Source organism: Lipotes vexillifer, unplaced genomic scaffold (genome assembly GCF_000442215.2).
Source record: "Lipotes vexillifer unplaced genomic scaffold, Lipotes_vexillifer_v1.1 scaffold49, whole genome shotgun sequence".
Taxonomy (NCBI): domain Eukaryota; kingdom Metazoa; phylum Chordata; class Mammalia; order Artiodactyla; family Lipotidae; genus Lipotes; species Lipotes vexillifer.
Genome location: NW_006790551.1, coordinates 2,154,566 through 2,178,633, shown reverse-complemented (window position 1 = coordinate 2,178,633; position 24,068 = coordinate 2,154,566). Strand labels below are relative to the sequence as shown.

General features: G+C 33.2%; 1 protein-coding gene across 5 annotated transcripts in view; it reads right to left on the bottom strand.

Moving 5' to 3' along the window:
* The window catches only part of RAP1GDS1 (Rap1 GTPase-GDP dissociation stimulator 1), a 149,484-nt gene that overhangs the window by 85,441 nt on the left and 39,975 nt on the right, over nucleotides 1-24,068 (bottom strand). For all 5 annotated transcript variants that reach the window (XM_007463790.1, XM_007463789.1, XM_007463787.1 and 2 more), the window contains exons 3-4: nucleotides 12,354-12,476; nucleotides 9,530-9,655 (exon numbers count right to left, since the gene is read on the bottom strand). In XM_007463790.1, the coding sequence (XP_007463852.1) occupies nucleotides 9,530-9,655; nucleotides 12,354-12,476 (249 nt within the window). The remainder of the gene's footprint in view (nucleotides 1-9,529; nucleotides 9,656-12,353; nucleotides 12,477-24,068) is intronic.

The following is a 24,068-nucleotide window of genomic DNA, read 5'->3' as shown; positions in this document are numbered from 1 at the left end:
CCCTACCCTTTTTAAGACTTGTTAATCAGGAAAGGGAAATTCCAAATGCCATTTAGGCTTTGACTCAGAGGAGAGAGAATCTGGTATCCAAGGGACACACAAAAAAATTTAATTTCGCAACCATATATGACTTCTTATTGAGTTAAAAAAAAAAATCAGCTAATACTTTTGCCATGTACAATGCTCCCTCACATGTTGTCTCTACTTTCCTATCTATTAAAATTGATCACAACTACCTGTAAACTATTAGTCCATCTCTTTAACAAGGCATTAGCTTTTTTATAACATGGTACGTGGGAACCAATCAAGCACTGGAAAAAAGCAGCTAAATATATAATAATGTGTTCTTTGCCGTACAAGTTTTATGAAAGTAAAAATTTATAGACTGTTAGATTTTTAAATACCATTTTAATAAACAAAAGGTATTTGAATGTAATATGAAGCACAAAAATGGAAAAATCATAGTTCCTCAAAGTATAAACTATCTGAAGGGTTACTAAATATTTAGCATTGCTTAAACCTGGTACAGTACTTTGCAAGAACCAACCAAATTAATGACAATCAACCCAATCTCACTTCAAAATTCAACTTCATTCTCTCTGCCCCAGTCAGTATTTACCGTATCATACCTGGGTCTACTATAATGGCTTTTTGATATCTCTACCTCACTTCTCCTCTCCTTCCAATACAAGTTGAATCCTTCTATGGAATTGAAAATACCAATTTCAAGTTTTCTTCCAGTGGCTCTTTCCTGTCCACACATTCCAGCACAAAAACAACTCCTTAGCCTGCATACATTGTAAGTGCACAACACAAATAGATAAATGAATGCAAAATCAAGATCTCTACCTACAGTAAACCTTCACTACCATTTGGTTACCTAAAAATCATATCCTTATGACTGCTTATAATATGCCTCACAGCCCCAACTCTGATCCCTTCCCCACACCAAAGCTTCTTACCGTCACTTTGCAACTGACTTCTATTTAATAAGGAGCTTCACTTGTACTTTACTGGGAAGATGGAGGCCATGCCAGAAGCACTCTTTTGACTGCTCTCTGTACTACTGTAAATTGTTTTTTTATAGTTTCACCTATCTTGTTATTTTTCTCTAAGGAAGAATGTCCCTTCCCATTCTAACACCAAAGATTTCATTTCTTCTTTTTTCATCTATGATCTTTGTCCATCAATCATTTACTCCATGAAATTTACTCTGTCCTTGTCCATAGGTTCCTAGCCCAACAAATAAGTTCCTGTTTTTACTACTCTAATTACTCTCACAATGATGCCCTTCCCACAAACCGCTTCTGTCTCTTCTTTTCTCATTCAATTTCTAGAAAGTTAATACCCTCTTTTCATTTCATTACTCACCATAGCCCTTAAAATTCTATTTCTTTCTCCACAAGACTCGACTTAGAGATTTTTTAAAAACATGAATGTCTGTTAATCAAATGACAAAATTCAGTATTTTTCTTGGCAGTACCTGACAGTGTTTATCACCCAATTCTTTGGAATCCATGACAAGAAAATTGTTTTCTTCGAATCTTTCAGTGCTTCTTCATAAGCTCCTTCCTTTCTTCTACACTCAAAATGTGGCTGTTTTCCTCACGCTTTCCTTTAAACATTTCTTCTATTCCCATGGGTCAACCATCACTTTTAAGTGCATGAATCTCAAAGCTCTGTCACCTGAATGTGACAACAGCACCTCAAATTCAACATGCCTCCAAACATATCCACCTGGTTGAGATCTATTTCTGTTGTTGATATTATCCAGATTAGAATTTTGGACTCATGGACTCCCTTCTCTTACCTGATACTTTCTTGGATTCTTACACACACACACACACACACACACACACACACATTCTCTCTCTCTCTTCCTTTCTATTCTCTTTTATTCTTCAAGCTTGAAAAGAAACAATAACCTTCTAACTGGTTATTTTCCACCTAGTCCACTGTCCAATGGTTTTTAAGTATGAATGTGCATTAGAATCATCTAGGGAGTGTTTGCAGAATATAGATGATACGTTAGATCCCAGTCTCAGAGATTCTGATTTACTGGTTCTAGGGTGTGGCCAAGAAATTGTATTTCGAAAAAGTCCGCTAAGTGTTTCAGATACATACTTCTTGTTAAGGGCAACTGCCTATCTTATAATGTACATCTCTTTCAAATTAACTTTTTCTATGGGATCGATTTGCACATTTAACTCTTGCTCAAATACCTCCAATGACTCCCCATTGTACTAGCCCTTCTCCAATATGGGTTCCAGACATATCTCTCTACTATATTATCTACCTTTTAAAATGCTTTTCTGTGCTCCTGAACAATCTCCTAATCCTTTCTCCACATGTCCAGATACTATGCAGATTGACTGCTTCCTCCTTTATTAACACCACTGGAAGGGCTCAAACACAAATGAGCTCCCTCCTAGATCTCTATTGTGTATCCTCTTACAGCACCATCACTGTGTCCTATTTTACTCACTGATATACATGTTTCATTACCTTGAATGCACTATAAACTCTTTAAACATAAGAGACACACTTGAACAATTAAACAGAAGTGATTACCAGCAAAACCATTTTCCCCCTCACATTAGTTGCGTCGGTTTTTCCAGAACAAAGGTAAATTATAAACTACTTACAGGCTGATCCTGACTCACCAGAAATCTCACCTGAAGTAGAGGCTTGTGGCCCAAAACAGAAATCCTCCCGAGACTAGGAGTGCTAATGCCTAATCTATCCCTACAGGATGCACAGAAGGCAGAACCTACTGATTACCTGTTCTGATCAAGGTCCCAAAAGTATGAATTGTCTCTCCCTAAATTTTATTTTAGGGCTGTCCATTTTTTTGTTGATTTTTTCCCCTTAAAGTCAAATTTGGAGGGAGAAAAAATTAGAGGCAATTTTGTCCTCCACTTTAATTATACAAATCCAATAAAAAGAAAATTATTGTTGTAGGTCATACTTTAAATGTTTATATGTACATGTATATAAGTCTGTAATTATGTTATATACATTTCTTCTTCCCACTCCCTCAAGTAGGACTGATAGAAACAAGGTCATTTCCCAGAGATTATATGTATGCCTCTTAGAAATGTGGAGTTTTTTAAAGTTTTAATTTTGAAATAATTAGAGCCTCACAGAAAGTTGCAAAAAAAAAAAAAAATTAGTACAGACAGGTCCTATGTACCCTCCAACCAGCTTGCTCCAAGGGTAACATTTACATAACTCTAATACAATATACCAACCAGGAAAGTGACAATCTACGGACCTTGTTTAGATTTCATCAGTTTTTATATGCATTTGCATATGTGTGTGGGCATGTATAGTTCAAAGCAATTTTATCATGTGTATAGATTCATGTAACTGTGGTAGTTTTAAATATTCACTACTGTGTAAATCAAATTTTATCAAATCGATAACAGGCTTAAAAATCAAAGATAATTATATTTTTTGGTCTCAGAAAATAGAACTTGGATACATTACACAACACAGAAATTGAGCAGGTATAACGAATGCAAAGTAGAACTGTATTTTGTTTTAAAATAAACTAGGAAATATATTCAAGTCAAAACTTCTTGAAAATTTTAAGTTGTATGCTTGAATCAAGTTCAACTACCAAAAAACAACACATCTGGGCTATACTGTCCAAATAGAACTACGCTTGCTAAAGTACTCTGTATTATTTCTTGGATTCTGTTAAAGATGTGGTATAAGAAACAATCATATGGAGACTATTTGAGCAATTTTTTAGAACCGTTATTGAAGATACTGTCTAATGCAAACCAATACCTTTTGCATATTTTAAGAGGAATGTATACAGAATCATCTTAAGAGGCTAATGATATCCTGATGATAAATCTCTTCTAGAATTTGTCTCAACAGTTTTTTGTTTAACTGAAGAGCTAGAAAATTTCTCCTTAGCATAAAATAAAAATTACATAGCATATCAAGTTTTTCACCTTGGCAACTGAGATGCTCAAATTAAATTAGTGCTCATTATGGTAAGTATATTATCCCTGACTCTTACTAGATTTATCTTTGCCTCTCCTTATGTGGATTCTGTCCTTTATAATTAAAAAAAAAAATATCCTGAGTACATTAGTGTATGCATTGCATTATGTCACAGCATACTTTTTAGAAACAATGTTATAGAATGAATGTTTGTGTCTCCCTAAAATTCATATGTTGATATTCTAACCCCTGACATTAGAAGGTAATTAGGTCATGCAGGTAGAACCCTCAATGAAGAGACAGGAGAGCTTGCTTCCTCTAGCTCTCCTCTCTCTGTGAAGATACAATAAGAAAGCTGTGGGCAAACAAGGAGTGTCCTCACCAGATACTGAATCTACTACTGCTTTGATCTGGGGTGGATTTCCCAGCCTCCAAAACTGTGAGAAATAAATGTTGGTTGTTTAAGCCACTCAGTCTACGGTATTTAACACTGCTATATTTTAATATAGCAGCCCAAACTGAGTAAGACAAATGATCATACATAAATGCTACGTATTTCCTTTGCCTAGCAGTTCATAATTTATATTGTACATCTATATACAAACCTTATTTAATCCATATAACAGTCCACTTTTCCAATGAGGAAACTAAAGTTCAGAAAGATTAAATGATAACTTAGTAAATGGTAGATCTGGAAATCTTATCAATCTGTAATATTTGCCTTCCAGAGAGCACACTAAAATTTCACTTATTTATAATTTTATTAAGTTAAAAATAAACTATATTTTATAAGCAATGCACCATTTGCCTAATTTCTAAAAAATGGCTCCAAATACTACTCCCATCACCCATTTATTTTCATTCTGATCAAAAACCACATATTTAGTGTGTACTCTGTAATTGTCCATAAGTTGTGTTCCTTTGTGCATATTATTTTCTCCACCATATTAAAAGCTCTTTAATGGCATGAACCTTTTATAGAGCTTATGATAGTGTTACAAAACAACATCTATTTCCAACTACTATATATGTAGGAAATCTTTACAAGCGAGGATTTTCATGTGATAAGAGTCATATTTACTGTCTCTAAAAGCAGCTGCATACAGTTGTTTATTCTTACATACATGATGTACTCTGACAATAAATTTATTAAAAAATACAACAGATTGATTAGTAAAAGCTGAAGAATCTTATTTTTATACTTATTGGCTGATAATTCTATTCTACTCTAAAACTGAATACTAAAAAATATAGGACAAATCTATAGACCTGCAAACTCTTTAATAACATAATCAAACACTTAATCTAATTTATATCACTGAAACAAACATTTTAAATGTAAGGTATAAATAGTTCTGTGTTTAATATAACTGCTGCAAACATATTCTGACTACTTAGGCAATTTCAAAGCATGTCTGTATTATTCTTATCTAACCAACTTACATTATGAAATATTATAGAATTATTGCTAATTCTTTTTCAGCGTTTGCAGTCAGAATAATAAATTTTTTCTTCATCCCTTACATTAAAAATAGTGTAGCACAGTTAGAATCACTAATATATAAATAGGTCCATGCATGTACTTGGGCATCCTTTCATTTTTACACTTCTTAAAGTCATTGAAATAAACAATATTTAGTTTACCTCATAAACAATGGCTTTGGCAAGCCTAATTGCCACCTCATTTTGGTAGATTTATTTCTTCATCAGTGAGCAAGAATTCAATTTTCTTTATTGAAGCATGTCAGCATATCATACAAGCTTCTTAAGTGTGCATCTTTCTAATAACAGGACTTATAATAACTAATAACTGATAACTAATAACATCTTTCTAACAAGCTTCTTAAGTGCGCATCTTTCTAATAACAGGACTAATTACATAATCAAAAGCACTAATTTCATTTCTGTAAAGAGGTATATTTGTTTAATTTTAATTAATTTGAATTCTATATTATTCTTTCTCTGGTATATAAAAAGGCACAAATATTTAATTTCATGCAATCATTTTCTTTTAGCCTCTACTAAATGACTTTTGACCAGTATTTCTGATATCAATTATTTCCTGACCTCAAGCAGTACCATCTACAGAGAAAGCTCAGTCTCCAGTCACCAATTTATCCCTATGAATTATAAACATGGGGGGGAGGGAATTTAACATGAAGCTCTTCAATACTATAAGACCATTTAATTATATAAGCAATGTGAAATGTGCACAGTTATATAAACAAAACTAATCATTAAAAGAAGAGAATACCACAAAAATGGCCAGGTAAGGAGAAAAAGGGGCTCATTTTTTTCCATATCACCTTTGAGAGAAATGTGTAATTAAACAGGCCAAATGTATGCACTGCTGAGATGTAATACTACGTTATCTAAAATCATATCCCCTAGCATATCCCATCACAGCTTTGCTGACTTCTTTCCAAATTGAAATATAATTTTTCTCTCTTCTTTGATCTAAAAGATGTAAAACTTCTTATAAGAAGAATTATTTTGGAGAAGTTAAAGGGCAAAGAGTTAAAACGTTGCTTATATCAGAAGTCTGGATACTTCGAAAGAGAAATCCATAAATGCCTTGGCAGCTCTCTGGAAGCACAGAAAAAAGACCAGGCATTTTAAATGAAAACTGTTCCCACTCGCTGATGCTTTCATCTCTATATGCAAGAGAGAGACTGAGTGGGATTCAAAAAGTTCATCAGCAACAAAGCCTCATCCTGTCCCATTTAGCAGTTATATCAGTCTATTACCTGATGTTAGGATATATAAGACAGTTTCCTTCCATTAGGAAGAGTTCCCTAAAATGGGCACTGTCAAAGCTGGGAAATCTGAAATCTGACCTACTTTTTTCAAAAGATTTCCATGAATTTCGTGGTAAGTGTAATTCTTTCTACAGCTAGAGCTCTCCTTTCAAAAAGAACTGTTAACTGACATATGCTGGCAAATTGCCTTACGTTTTAAGTATCAAAATAAAAATCTATAAAATATGCACAAGTTTCTCACATTTTTATCTCTAATACTGAATTCCCATGCTACTTTATGTATACATTGACTTTACTATCTGTTGTGAGCCCAATAAAATTCTGAATAAACCCACACTAAAGAATTATTCATTTGGAATACATTTATAAAACAAGAATAAACTGATTAGTCCTATGGGTAAGTTTGATAAAATACAAACGTGAATTTTAAAACACATGTTATCTGTAAGAAGAAGATTCCTTGTATGTACAAGGCTGTCATTTATAGTTTTCTATTCTCCGTTTAGGAATGAAGCATTACATTCTTAAGAGGGAAGAAGGTTAATTAATTAATTAAAATAGAAGTTATTCAATACTTTTTAAAGAGAGAAATCTAATTTCTGGGTTCTTTCAAACTCCTGCTTGTCATAAAATGTCACTGCATTTCGAGTAAATTAAAAAATCAACCACACAGCATCCCATTTATAGACTTTGATATCATTCTTGTAATTAAAATAAAGGTGCTGTACTCTTCCTACAACTATTCTGGAGAAATCACTGATAAACTGACATAGATTAAATTTCAAATAAAAGGATAAGAAAGCATACAGTATTATGGAAATTATATGCTTAAGACAGCATGGCACAATGAACACATTTTTACCACATGATTTACAGTAATAAATCACTTCTTATATTTATTCATTTTTAGGATTACTAACTTCATTTTCCTTAAACAAGGTTTAAAAGTATAAAAAGTCTGTATTCACTATGCTTAATTTTCTATTTAACTATAATTTTCATTGAATTGAATGAGAATAAAGTGGTTATAAATATTTACAAATAAATGAACCAAAAAATTAACTTCATAGCCTAAAGCATATCCACAGACTTTATACTGTATACCTCATAAGAACAGAGTAAATGGATATGATAAACAGCATAATAATGGACTTCAGTTTCATCAAAATGATACTTATTAACTAGACATTTATTACACTAACTTCAAGGTTATTTAGCGTATACAGGAAATAAAATTACTCTGTGCCCATAAAAATCATAGCAAGATGAGACAATAGATCACTATGGGTATTTCTTCCATTGTGCCAATATTAAGTGAAACGCTAGGACAGAAGTACTCAAAACAGATAATTCCTATGATGTTCAAACAATGAATAATTCAAGAATATCTAAACCGAACAAAGATTAAAGAATACTTTTGATAGCCTTAAATTCTAGTAATAAACACAGAAGATAAAAATAAAAAGAGTAATGATTATACTCTCCAAATACTTGCCATCAATCTTTGCCTATTACTCTGCAGAGATCTATTAAATATATATTGTTAAAATTAATCATATAAAATACACATTCATTCTTGAAAGCTAACGTTAGAAGCTATAGTGTTTAATAAAAATCCTAAATATGAAAATGCAAGTTATACACATAGAGCACTAGGATTTTATAAACAAAGCTAATACCCTAGGATAGTAAGAATTGGAATGAAGGCACGGATAGGTAAATTTATAAGCAGCATTAGGGACTGAAAATCTCCAATTAAAATTCACATTAAAAGACATCCCGTGTCCTCAGATATAATATATAATATTCCAGAAAAAGGAAATAAATGAGGCTAGTCTTACCACTACTGCTACAGAGAAGTTATAACTGAAAGCTGTAGTTTCAATCTTTTTTTCTGCTTCTTTCTTTTATTATAAATAAATATGTTTATGACTTTATTTTGTCTGCCTTATATGCACAAATCACTTTTTGAAACACTGTGTATTATAAAAGAGCTATCTATGATTTTTGTACATAAACTCAATGGGGAAAATAAACAATAAAAGTCATCCTAGTTGTATAAATAGAACTAAATTCTTAGGAGACGTTAAAGGTGAATGTTAAAAAATGTGTTTTTGTCTCAGAAATCTAAGGAAAATCAGGATAAGCCTAATTAAACTGAACATACTCAAGATTTTTTTCTGTATTTTGTTTGCATATACGTGGGAAGGAAAAGTAGAAAATGTAAAAATTTTGCAATATCTATACCCATACCCAAGTTCTTGCTTTCTCTTTGCCTAGTAGAACAGTATATTATATAAAGCGGTGAGGATGACAATGACGTTATGACAAATAGGAATGGAATCAATGCAAGATGCAATAGGCCAATCTAGCTCTTGAGAAGATAATGGTTTTTATGAATGGCTTTACTTTACTGCAAGTAATTAAAAATGTATTTGGACAGACTTAGACACTAAAAAATGTGTTCATAAGTATTCTCATGCAGAGATGGTACTTCAATAAAACCTAATTGAAAAGATATATTTTTTCCTAAAATTAAAAGCTCCAATTCTTAGAAAATGACTTATTTTCCTCTGAAAATATCATTTGTGATATCAGAGAAAAAGAATTCATTTCAGATAAGTCTTAGTTAAAAGAATACTATGGCCCGAATTTCCATCGATTCAGCTACATAAGCAGAGCTAAATCATTCTGGCTCACATTAATGTCTTAGCCTAGAAAAGACAGTGCTAACACTAAAAGCAGAATTATTATGAAAATCGTAATTCTTAAACAAAAGTTTATAAGTGTACCATTGCTATTTCAACACTTACGGCTATCGTAACATATGTTTCCTAGAGCCCTGCCAGTTTGAAGCAGCACTTCCTGGTCTTTGCTATTTAGCAGCTGCACCAGTGGTGAAATTAATCCTGCATCCACACATGGAATTCGCATAAATTCTGAAAAGAAGAACATATTTAATTAAAAATATAAAGATTCTCAATTACATAAAAAACCTCCCTTAATAAAATAAATATCTAATATTAAAATGTTTAAGATGGCTTACTATCTGAAGAGTACATTTCTGTCTAAAAGTGTCATTACAACCCTACTAAATACTTCATGAAATAAGTACACAAAAATGAGTGGGGTCATATTTTTCTTTGCTGATAGTCTCTACCATAAACCAAAAGAATTTTTCATTAACTTTCATTATACCTAATTTATCACTATCTTCTTATACCTGGATGTTATAAGAGGAGGGGGGGGGAGGGGGGAGGAGTTGGAGGAGGGGAATAAGATGTAAAGGTTTTGTTTGCTTTCACACATTTTCAACTTCAGTTATCAGCACTGTAGACACATAACAGTACCTAGTTTCAGAAATTATTATTATTATTAGACACTCTGAGAGTACAATTCTAAAAAGGAAGAAATATTCACAGATACTTCCTCTTTTACTTATTTTTCCTTTGCCTCAAATCCATCTTAAATCTGCTATATAGGGGAATACTTTATTTAAAAGATATCAAAATCTTTTACTGCAATTTATGGTCATAGCTATGCTCCCACGTTAAACTTGCCCCTGGAACTTCTTACTAATACTCTGGATTTTGAACATCAGCACATAGTCAGGTACGCTAATTTTCAGAGAGTTCCTTTTGTATGTACAAATTAAGTATATTTTATAATTAATCCAAATCTAACAAGTATATGCTAACAGTTCTCTTCTATTATTATATAACGTGCACAGCAGAGTGACGATGAACAGATCAACTTCCAATTTCTTTTTTTCTCTGGTTCACACAATCTTCTTTCATTGTCAAGTTTCTAACCAGAAGAAATATAAAGCCAGTTAATATCTCTGTTGGGTCATGTTGCATTTCTGAAGATATTTATTTAAAAAGAAAGACTCTAATCCACTTTCTCAGCCAGTCACTTAAAAAAAAACAATGTGGCAATTAAACAGTGAACAACCATTTAAATGGATCTCATTTATTTTAACCAGTAGGGATTAGTGGCATGCCCTTAACAAGCCTCTGATTAAAAGTATAAATGCTATAAATTATGTCTTTAAAACATAGTTGTCATCTACTAGAGTGTAACTAGAAGCAACCTCTAGCAGCAGATTTATCATGCAACTGTGACCAAGTATTATGAGGACTGATACTATTAAGTAATAAGATCATATAGGAATGGCAAGCCATTTCAAAAAAAAAATCTATTCAAAATTTCTCAATCTATGTTATGTGTGCGTGCTCATTCTTAAGAAAAAAAGTTTTAAGATAAAAATTGATTTCTGGAAACTACACTGTGTTTCTAATGAAGTTAAAAATAGATTACTTGATCTTAAAAATCAAGCTGCTTTGCATCTAAGAAGATTTAGATAGTGGTTGCTCTAAGTTAACAAACAATATCTGAAGGGGTTTCATTTTCAAACTAGATCTGCTTCAGGAGTTCTTTGTTGTCCCAAAGTGATCCCTATCTATTCAGAGCAGGTCAAATCTTCTTGAAGTACACTAAATACTCCAGACCACTAGGAATCTCTGAACATTTATGACCAGCTCAACTCCAAAGCACAGCATAATGATTATAATTACAATAGCTTAGATGTACATACAAACAATAGATGGTCAGTTTTCATTAACAATCAAAAAATGATTTATCAATATTGGAACTTGGAAAGATATTTTGAGCACCTCTAAACAAATAAAAAAAATTCATGGCAATTCTTTTTGGTAACACACATATGAACAAGTTGTTTTACTGGGCTAAAAACATACTTTACAATGCCACCTGCCACAGTGATTACACAATGTATACAACTGTGTAAAACTGAAGCCAGAATTTTAAAGTTTCTTTTTTTAAAGTATAATATATGCAACTTACTAAAATAAACGAACTAAAAATAATATCAAACTTTGACAAACTGAGGCATACTAATGGCATTACATTTAGCATGGCCTCCCCTTTTGCGTAAAAACTGCTTTAAGAAGTCAGTGTTTTTCTCAAATTGACTAAACTAAAATCATACACAAATATTTCTGCTACAAAATAATTCTTCCAAAGAATCCCCTCTCACTGGATATAAACCATATATAATGGGATGGCTATTTTATAATCTATGCTTTGCTGTCATTACATGGAAACCTAAGAAATAAATGTTTCTCATGAAGATGAATTCAGAAAACAGTATGTATTCCGACTACACTGTTGCAGTCAAGTGCCAACATCAGTAGGTCAGACTAAAAAAACAAAAACAAAAACAGTGAGTTTATCTAGATATAACACAAACCAACGTATACATTGAAAAAGGGTAAGCTCTCCTGTGACAATGAAGACGAATGACTCAGTGGCAGCTCAAGAATCCTGTAACCAAAGCAATAAATGATACAGGTACAGGACTAGCAGTGCTGTGCTTTAATTCTACTCTGAAGCAATGGAATAGCAAATGGGAAACGTACGAATAGAATGACTGTAATGATAAGTCATTTTAAACAACATTTCATTACATGAAAAAAGTCAAAGAAAAGAAAAATAGAAAGAAAGTAAAAAGGTCTAATCTACAAAGTTAAAACATAAATTAATAAAAACATACTGACAGGTAGGGTGTAAAACTGAAGATGTTCCCAGCAGAAAAGTTCTTGAGGAAAACCTCACCATTTTTGGCTATTTCTGCTATGATGTTAGCTACTTTGGCTGTGCAGGAAGACTGTGGAACCAACAGACTTGCAAACAGTTGCAGTATTCCACTTCCTTGGATTTTTTCACTTGTTTCCATATCTGAAAGAGATACATACAAAGAGCTTCAGCGAACATCTTCAACACTAACACTGACAACTTCATCTACGATAAATTCTTTCTTTAAGAATTTTCACCATCCATAATAGAAACAGTTCATTATATATTAAAAGTGTATATTTATATAAAATTACCTTCAGTTCCACAAGCTGCTTTTATGTTGTTTTTACCTATGCAAAACTCTTTCTAATACAATCTTTTCTAAATCTACAGATTATAAAGGAATTCCTTCTGAATATACCATTTGCATACCAAACTTCCTTCTCAATGTTATTTCCAACACTGTCTATTCAGAGTAGGAATGCTTTACTTTCTACTTCCCTTCTGAATTCTCTAACAGTGTGTTATTAATACATGTGAATTATATGATTACCCATAATGCTACAGCAATTAAAAAAAATAAGTGGCAACTAAATGTGCAAAAAACTCACCTCATATCATTTTATATGGAGTGATAGAAGAGACTATTCAGTTCCATATGATTACTATGTTTCTCACACAACTTATTCAAACCACTACTAATGAGAAAGGGAAATAGTAAACAGCAATAAGGCCATGGTATTCAGAACTCTATACGGTGATACAGAAATTCAAGAAGACCTACTTCAAACCAACAAACAAAAAAAAAAGGCCTACTTCTTTCCTTTTCTTTCCATCTTTGTTAAAATACAAATAAAGAGCCTTTGTATGAAATCAAGCCGCTTCATGTAAAAAGCATGACCTATTAAAATAAAAAACAGGAACACCTGGAATGATGACAGAAATAAAGACAAGCTCAAGGAAACAAAATTTAAAATTACTATTTGGCTCTTAACAATGAAGAGGAATGGCACTGTTTAAAAACAGGGAGCTATAAGGCTCATTAAAACATTCTATTTAAATTTATTTCTATGTGTAGCTCCTCTATATCCTTTACATCCTTTGGTTATACAAACAAACAAGAGAACTCTAAAGATTTCTTGTTAAGTAAATGGCAGCTGCTCTGATCAACAGAGAGTAGGAAATCATTTTTAATAATTTGAGAAAGTCTACAAAAAATTATCTATTTCTTTATAGTAAGTGCTGATTGTTTAGCTCAGTGTTTTTCAAACTGTGTGTCCCAATCCATTAAGAACCCTGAAATCAATCTAGTGAACAAGGACCAGCAATTTCTTAAAAAGAGAAATAGGATCAACAATATCCACAACAACAACAAAAGAATAGAAAAAAATTTTTTTGCGGACAGTAAGGTAAAACACTGAGTGAAACACATGCACATGTAACTGTATGTGTATGCTTACTGAATGTAAAATGTACCACTAATCGTAGATTCTGGTCAAAAAGTTAAAAAGCAATGTTCTGTGTAACCCAAGACTAGCCAGGATTCTGGGTTAAAGAGGTATAACACTCTTAACATCATCAGGAGAAGCTGGAATTGTTGAATGACTGAAGCAATAGAAAATTATATGGAAAATTATTTATAAATTTGTAAAAACTGAAAATTGTAAAAGTTCCATGGATTTGTTATCTTAAAAACATTTCTTTGCAATTACTGTAGTTACTTGGGTATATGTGCATGTTTATATATGACATTAGTACAAAAGATCAAGTAATCAAAATTAGTCAATGTTGAAACTCCATCCATGCATTTCCTTTTCCATAAGCCTAGTACACTTCAATACAGCTAATACTATTTTAGTTTCTTACATTTTATGTACTGTAATTAAAAAAGGATATTTTGGAGCTACTTTAAAACAGCGCTTTTTATTAGGTGAAGAAACAGAACCCCAGAAAGATAAACTTGTCTAAAGTCACCAATAATCATAGAGCATGAAGAGCAAATTCAGATTCTACTACACTAACAATTCAACATGTGTATCACCTGGCAACCACTGGTGTTATTTTTTAGAACAGAAAACTTACTTAAGCATAAGTAAATGAAATTTGTCTTTTTGTACGCTGCTACTCAGTGGTTTCTCACAATTCAGGTTATTACAAATGTAAAGTACACATGATAGAACATAAACACAGGAGCTGTCCTTTCAGCAAGCGCATTTATAAAATACAATGTGGCTTTTCACTTTTACTTTGTTTCTTGGATTAAAAAATAAGTTTTTAAGGTACCACCTGAAAATCTGACACCAAGTTTCTATTAATTATTACTATTATTATTCTTTCTAGCAAGAAGCCAAAAGAACTGAACTCAGTTTGCCATGTTAAAATTCTTCCTTTTCTGACCACTGCTACAATGGTAGAACACTGGGGTTGACTGCCCCAGGGGTCTTGTCCCACCATCTGCTGGTGCTAGGATGACAGCAAGAATCTGGCATAAGGGATGAATCATGATTAGATGAGAAGCTGAGGCATTTGTGTGTGTGGAGGCGAGCAGTTAACTGCAAATCACCCAGGCACGTCTCACTTTAACTATAACTAAAAAAATGGCTTAACATCAGAGCTGAATGTCAGGGGCACGGGGAAAAAAAAAGAAAACAAAGCAATACAAAACTCTTGCACTCTGATGAGTTTCCATGGATTACAATCCAGGGAATTGGGAAAATAGTTATAATAAGATGAATCAAGATTTGGGAATAGTATTTTTTTAATACTATTGTCAGAGAAATAAAAGGGAAAATATAATCTGGTTTTTCATATAAATCTGATTTACAATTTAGAAAAATCGAAAAGGAATTCTATTTACTTGCTAGCATGTGGATTTATATATAGGTTTAGAACTTAAACAGCTGGGAATTATTTTCTTTCGTTTGTCACGAAAACATAAACAGCCAAATACTGCTTATCATTAAAATGCCACTATCCAATAAACAATTACAAAGTTTCAGCCTCATTTCATATATGCTTTCTACACTGGCATTCTACTGCATCTCACAATGTGTATCTGTGAACTAAACATGTTCACAAATATCTGTGAGCACCGCTGAAATGATTTTAAGAGAGCATTAAGAAGGCGTCAGTGGTGGTGTTTGCAGGTCTAAATGAATGACTGCTTGTAAAAAGAAATCATGTGTTGTGATCAGGAGTCCTAAAAAAAAAAAAAGGCAGACTTTTCATTATCTTTAGCCACACTACTACTGACATTGGAACTATACCCATTTAAAATATTTGCAGGAATCAATTCCACTTCTTTCTCCCCCTTCACATTTAGGTGCAGTCATAAAAGCGTTTGAGTATGCCTACAAATTACAGGCAGCTGGCAGTCCTTGAATTTTGAAGGACCCATACACGAAGGGCAGTTGCTACTCTAAAATAATATCTGTGGAGCTACGGCAGGAGTCATATCCATTAGAGTAGCCCCTGCAGTTCTGCAAGCACTCATTCTGTCTCTGCAGTCCTATGTCCACACCCCACCTGACCTCCTGGTGGCAAGGAGCAGCTTCGTTATGAAACTGCCAGTGACAGAAAGAAAAACTGGGCAATCGGGTCAGAGAAACTTGAAAGAAGAGTAAATCAAGAAGCTGTGCTACAATGCTATAGGGAGAGGAGAAGTTAAAGCACAACTCACAGAATTTCTCAAGACCAATAACCCAGTAGAAGACAGAGAATGGGTGGAATAGGAATGGGAATTTAAGATATGGCTCGAAAAATGCTAAAGTTCCCAACAAAGCTGCCAAGTAAATACATTAAAATAATTGGCTTTACAGTTAAATATCAAGAGCAGATTTTCAGGTATGCTACTATAAGCTGAATTTATGATGTTATGTTAGCATATAGGCTTTATGAGGAGAAACTAATGAAAAGCATTCGATAGCCAATTTACAGTAAACTCCAAATTAGAAAAACAAAAATAATGACTGTTATTACTGTGAATCTATTAGATTAAAAATGTACTTGGATTATTTACTTCTAGTTATGAGAACAATAAAGAATTGCTATATTTACTTATATTATATGTCCAAGGATCCTCGTGACTGACTGTGAAGAGAAGACTCGGATTTGGGATTGACTGCAAGGACAAGGAATACGACTCCCGGGCTGTGTGTGTATCGTTGTCTCTGGGGAACTATTTATTTCTCAAGGGGTAGATTTTTAGAATAGGGTGTAACAAGAGATCTGGCCCTGTGCCTGGGAGATCTGATCCAAATCCAAGGTTTCATTTCCTACCACACAGACGAGCCCCAAATCCTCTCTCCCTTTATCCAAAGGAAAACAAAGCATGTGCGCTTGGATATACAATAAATACCTCAAATTTATCATTTCCAAAATCAAATTTACTCTCTTCCTTTCCTTTCATTTTAGTCTCTATTGCAGTTAATGGCAGGGAACCCATCTAAGCCAGAAGCCCTAGAATGATTATAAATTTTTCTCTTTTAGGAAATGCCTTGCTACCACCCATGTTAATCAGAAAGTACTGTAAGTTCTGTAGATTCCATCTGACTAGCATCTTGTGCATCTATCCTTTCCTTGTTACATTCATGCTACTTCCAGTTCTCAATTCTGACCTTTATTAAATGCAACAGCCTCCTCAAGAGTCTCCCTAACTCCAGTCTCCCCTGCAACTGTCATCTACATTGACGGCAGAATAAGCTTCTGGAAATACACATTTTACGTCACTCCCCTACTTTAAATCTGTAAATGATCGTCTATAAGTTTTAATTAAACATTCAAGCACATCCATGACATTTATATTTCCCAACCATATCTCCTGATACTCCTCCATTGATATCCTACATTCTAGCCACACTAAATTGCTTATAGAAATCTAAATTAATTATTTTATTTCATACCTTCTTACTGCATTTGTTCCCTCTCTGAAATGCCACACCCACCCCACCACTACAGCTAATTCCTACACAGAGGCATAGTGTCCTCATTTAAAGGCACCTGACTGAGAGACATTCAATCTTTTAAAGATACCTGACTACCATAAAAACTCATTTTTAAAAAACAGACATGTGACAGAGGCATGACAGGTTATGTTTTCTTCATACTACAAATAAAGCTATATGATTATATTGGAAAAGCAATAAGAAACCAAATTTTCTGATTCCTAGTCCAGTGCGCTTCCTAACACAACTGTTAATTTAGAAGATATATAGTGCTAGCAATACCTTGACCAGATTCACCAAGTTATTACGTGACAAATATTTTTATTTAACATATTTTTCAGAAGTAAGAACTAAACTAAGACAACTGGATAAGAAAGGGATGCACAGTATTTTGAGATAGATAAATTGACTCAGTGATTGAAGGAGAGAAAGGGAACTGTGTATAGAGAAAGTGAAACAGGTTTAAAATATATTTAAAACACAGAAGAGGACTATACTGGGTATAAGATTAAAGGGCCTGATAAATGAGAAATTAATGTTTCTAAAAGAAAATGGAAGTATATGGGGGGTTGTTATAAAATGCTTTTTCTTTCACTGATGAGAATCTTTTTCCCGCAATAAAGATTTTAAGCAAATAAAAGGAAAGTGAAGTACAGGAAAGAAAAGGCTGGATATAGTCATGAACAGAAACAGGGCAGAACAAAGACCCATTTGCACAATGACTCACCATCAGAAAGAGGTCTTACTAAAAGATTAAGTTGTGAGAGTCATTTATAAAATTACAATAAATGATTTTGACAGTTTTGCAGTCATTTCAATTCCAGGGATAATGTAAGCTGTGGGAGTTGGAGAAGTTATGTATTTGGAAATCACTAGAATAAGCAGGGAGATCTGCTAGTCTGACTATTTTCCTTAAACTTACCACTAACTAGGTCAAAAGCAGTTGCTAAAAATTGAGTTGGTTAAAAAATAAAGGAAAGATATTTGCTGAGAAATACCCGGAGGAACTGTGCTAATGACTGTGGTAAAAGCAGAGTATATAACTAGAATCGTTCAACTATAAGTTCACAGTAATTACTGAAAACGTGGTCCCTACGGTAAACGTGGATTTCCTCACTTCATACTAAGAGAACGAGGACATAGTAAAACACAGTGAAGGAATATTTTTAGTAAAAGATCTATCTCCATCCTCCTGTGAAACAGCCTTGGGGAAAAATATGAAGTAAACAAAGCTAAAGAGATTGGCATCTGTAGGTCACAGGGCAGAGTCTTCATGTAGGGATTAATGACCTTACAAAAATAGACCCCAGAGAGATGCCATGCTTCTTCCACCATGTGAGGTTCCAGTGAAAAGACAGCGGTCTATGAATCAGGGAGCAGGCCCTCACCAGAATCTGCTGGTGCCTTGGTCTTGGACTTCCCAGCCACCAGAAGTGTGAGGAATACCACCTAGTCCAGTCTGTTTTGTTATAGCAGCCCACGTGGACTAAGACGTATGGCATAAAAGTCCTTTCATAATTTGACCCCTACTCCCTTTCCAGTTTCAGTTTCTGATTGAACTAGGTTTCTTCCCCACCACTGTGACATTGTATATGTTGCCTCCATTGCTTAGGATGTTCTTCCCATAATCCTTGTGCCCTCACATTACCTGGGTAAAGTACACTGTATTTTCAAAATCCAGCATTCCCTGATCCTGCTTATCAAATTCACCCCCCTTCCCCAATATTCACACACAATGTTGTAATTGTTTCCAAGCTGTTAAAACCTATTTGGTAGCTGAAGACTTGGAGTAGATGAGATTATCCACAGAAGATGTCTTTTTACTGAGTCCCTACTATATTGGGAATATAAGCTAAAGGATACAAACCATATCCTCAGTGAGCTGTCTAGTAAGAGAAAGAGAGAGGTAAATAAATTACCACAATTCAGTGTGACTGATAACACCATGGAGGTTACATACGATGTATAATGGGAAGCAATCACAGTTCCATGAAGATCACAGAAATTTCCATAAACAAGGTAACATTTAAACTGAGTTTTGCAGCCCAATAAAGCATGTTCTAAGCAGAAAAAGGAGAAAAATTTATTCCACAAAGAAGCAACACATTAAAAGCACTACTATCTGAAGCTAGAGACCCTAAATTTGTAATAGCAACATTCTGTACCACTGGGTGATTTTTTTACCAGCTGCTGGAGGCTGCCAGAATTGAGAAGTGGAAAAGGTAGATGGCTGATATTATCTAAGGTTTGAAGAAAAGGTAGATAAAAGGAGAAGGGTAAGAGAATACACCTATGAAACACCCATTTACCCATCAGAATCTAGGTGAAATGTCAGTCCCTCTGTGACACTCTGAAAGACTCTTACAACTATGAATTGAACCCAGTTCTCTGAACACTTTGTAATCAGCTCTATTACATAATGTGTTATACTGTATTAAAACTTATCTGTTACTTGTCTATCCAATCGCTCCAGGGCAAGGTACCAACTAATGCATGGTGGTACCCAGTTAATGTTAGTTGAATAGAACTGCCCTGTACTTAAGGAGTTTATAACTGAATAAAAAAAGGCATACACACATAATTAATATACACCGAAATAAGTTCAACTAGAGGGATGCATAAGCTATCCTACAGAATACTAAAGATGGAGCAACTGAGTTACATTTATTAATGTTGTAGAAGTTGTAATTACTTTTAACAGAAAAGAGGATTGAGCTTATAAGGAGATTGTCTTATATTTTAAGAATTTTCTCATCAAGAATGCAAGTTTTTTTGGTAGCATTACCAATCACTAGCTTATGCAGAGACTAAACTTTTCACTTTGCATTAAGCTAATCAGGTCTCAGATTACATTTTTTGAAAAGCAAACATATGCAAAAATATTCTTTAAACTTCAGACATCATTTTAGAAACTACTTTGTTTTTATCTTATCCCTCCCACATGCACACATCAGAAAGAAAAGGTGATCAATCCATAAGTAAGTTATTATGAGCAAAATGAAAACATTCTGTTTGCTCCTTTAGTACGAGGAGAAAAGATGCGTAACACTTAAATATGGGCAGAGAAAATTACCAGCATCTAAGTGAACTCATCTCAGAGAACACTGTGTGCTAAAACCCAGAATTTAAATCCAGATGTCTCTTAAAAAAAAACCACTACTCTGCCTTTTGGAGTCTCATTTTGGGGTTTATCACAACAAATACTAAAAAGCACGTCATAAAATCAACCTTAGTAAAATCAACTAGATTTGCTTGTGGAAAGTTCTAATGTTAAGGGCATCATTCCTCACTAACAGTTATCCCAACACATAACTATTATGCCACACAATTCATTTTGATATGTCAGTAGAATATAGAGTCCACTTGTGATGGTTACTTTTACATGACAACTCGATTGAGCCATGGTACCCAGGAATTTGGCCAAACATTATTCTGGATGTTTTTGTAAGGGAGTTTTTGGATAAGATTAACATTTAAATCTGTACACTTTAAGCAAAGCAGATTGGCTTCTACAATGTGGGTAAACCTCATTCTATCAGCTGAATGTTTGAAGAGAACAAAAGACTGACCACCCTGACCTCTTTCCCCCAAGTGCCCTGGAGCAAGAGGAATGCTGCCAGCAGAGTAATTCACGTGCAGGGTCATGAAATTTCACATAGTATTCTGTACTACTGCTCCAACTCTGTATAACTAGAGTCAGAAAAGAAAAGTGACTTTGACTCTATCTAAATGTGTTGGCTTTCTGAAATCTCAAGAAATTACACAATGCATTGTTTGTTTATTAACTGGTGATAAAACAGCCAAATTTTCCAAGTGAAGGTATCTGACAACAGAAGGCACTGAATGCTACTAAATTCTAGTAAAAAATATTAGAGTATAAAGATTCTCTACATTATACAGTCCACTGTATGAATACTACCTAGAATATTATACCTAAACTCTATCTTACTATAAGCACATGAAACGTTCACACCTTCTCAGTTATTGATGATTTTTGAGGAAAGAGGTTGTGTTTTTTACTTATTTGTTAATTTTTTTCTTTATTTTTGAAATAGTTGATTAATAATATTACTAATTACTAATTACTAATATTATATTAGTTTTAGGTAACATGATTCAATATTTTTATAGATTATACTACATTGAAAGTTAGTACAAAACAATGGCTATATTTCCCTGTGCTATACAATATATTCTTGTTGCTTATTTTATAAATAGTAATTTGTGTCTCTTAATCCCATACTCCTATCTTGTCATCCCCTGCGCTTCCCTCTCCCCACAGGTAATCACTAGTTTGTTCTCTGTATCTGTGAGTCTGTTTCTGTTTTGTTATATTCATTTGTTTTATTTCTTAGATTCCACACATAAGTGATAACAGAGTATTTGTCTTTCTATGTCTGACTTATTTCACTAAGCATAACGCTCTCTAGGTCCATCCACGTTGTTGCAATGGCAGGATTTCATTCTTTTTTATAGCTGAGAATACTCTAGTGTGTGTATACATACACATCTTCTTTATCCATTCATCTGATGATGGGCACTTAGACTGCCTCCATATCTTGGCTACTGTAGATAATGCTGCTATGAACACTGGGGTGCATGTATCCCAATGATCCAGTGTTTTCTTCAGATATATACCCAGCAGTGGAACTGCTGGATAATATGGTAGTTCTATTTTTAGTTCTTTGAGGAACCTCCATACTGTTTTCCATAGTAGCTACACGAATTTACAATTCCACCAACAGTGTACTAGGGTTCCCTTTTCTCCACATCCTAGCTAACATTTGCTATATGTAGACTTTTTGATGATAGCCATTTTGACAGGTGTGAGGTGATATCTCATTGTGGTTTTGATTTTAGTTCTCTGATTAGTGATGCTAAGCATTTTTTCACGTATGTTTTGGCTAGCTGTATATCTTCTTTGGAAAAATGTCTATTCAGGTCTTCTGCTTGTTTTTAAATTGGGTTCTTGGTTGTTTTGATATTGAGTTGTATGTGTTGTTTATATATTTTGGATATTAACCCCTTATCAGTCATATCTTTGCAAATATGTTCTCCCATTCAGGAGGTTGTCTTTTCGTTTTGTTGATGGCCTCCTTTGCTGTGTAAAAGCTTTTAAGGTAAATTAGGTCCCATTTGTTTATTTTTATTTCTTTTGCCTTAGGATACAGATCCAAAAAAATACTGCTAAGATTTATGTTGTGATTTGTTATAAGACAGTAAGATGACCATGAACCACACACAGTTAAGAATATGGTATATAATACTTTTGGCCTTAGTATTCTTCATTAAGATCTTATTGTACAGCAAATAAAAATAATATAGTATCTTACATCCAGTTAAAGAGATGTATAGCTGACTTAGCATACATTTCTTCAACTCCTTTTTAATGTGCTTCTAAAAAGTGTTTCTTAATTTGGAACCTTTTCCACTTTCTGGCTATTCTTCCCTTACTCTGAATATTTCAAGCAAAGTGTTAACCTTTAACTCTCTATTTTGCCTTTAATGTTACTACTATTTTTCCTATTTCAACAATATTTGCAGTTGGTCATTAATATTCACATACATTCATAACTCAAAAACTGAAAATTGCAGTAGGTAATAAATGAGTAACAGTGAAAAGTGAAATAACTTTGCTTTTGTTTATTTACTTGGTATAAAAGATATTCCCATGGTATGGCATCTCTTCCAATTTTAACATAATAGATAAACTATAGGTTTACATTAAGATTCATATAAAATCAAACCTCCAAAAGGAGAAAAACTTATTTCAATTACCTATTTTTCTGGCTAGTGTTTCTTTTTCTTCCTCTAAGCTAAATGTTAGAAATTTTAAAAATGATTATTAATGCCAAGTAATTAAAATATTTTTTAAATTTATAAAATAATTTATATTCATATTTCATTAAATCTTGACATACCAAAATTCATATAACATTACAAATGTCTAAGAGGAATCTATGTAAAACTACACTGTATAAAACTACATGTAGAACTAAATTTATATCTATGTAAAACTATATTAAAACAAAGTAAGAAAAATAATAAGCAATCAAGTTCACACTGTCAGGGCTGAGTAATACAAACTAACAAAAAAATGAATATCTCAATTTATAGCTATAAACATAATTCAAAGGCTGATATAATATGACCTTGTAATTGTAACCAAACAATTATCTGGTGGCAAAATTAATGCTCCACTGACTGTAGTTTTGAACCTTTGGGGGCTGTAAATTACTAAATTGAGAAATTTCCTAAAATGTTTATCAGACCATTTAATAATCATTCATTCTAAAATAAATAATTAACATTATTAATTTTAATTATTCTTTAGGTACTAATTCTCAATAGTTAAACGTTTGTCCCTGAATACACAAAGGAAGATATAAACCTTACTGAACCTCACTATTCTACTAAATGACACTGAATCTGAGATTGTAAAACTACACTGTACTTTCCATTCTTAAGAAAATCTTCCTCTAGAATTAACGCTCTCAGCAAATAATTTCATTATAAATAAACTTTAAAGTAATAAAAAAGAAAAATGTTTACTATTCTTATACTGAGTAGGCTAAAGATTTATGGTTTAGAGGTACCTGCTCTTGATTTTTTTAAGAAAATCATTCTTTAATTAAGACTATCTTCTTAACATGAAAAAGGATTTTTATATTAAGTCCAGAGGTATTATATTGAATGGTGAAGCATTAGAAGGGCTGCCACTAATACCAGAAACTAAAATAAGATACTACTCATACCATTGTTATTTACCATTTTGCTGGCAGTTCAAGCCAACTCAATAAGTCAGCTATAG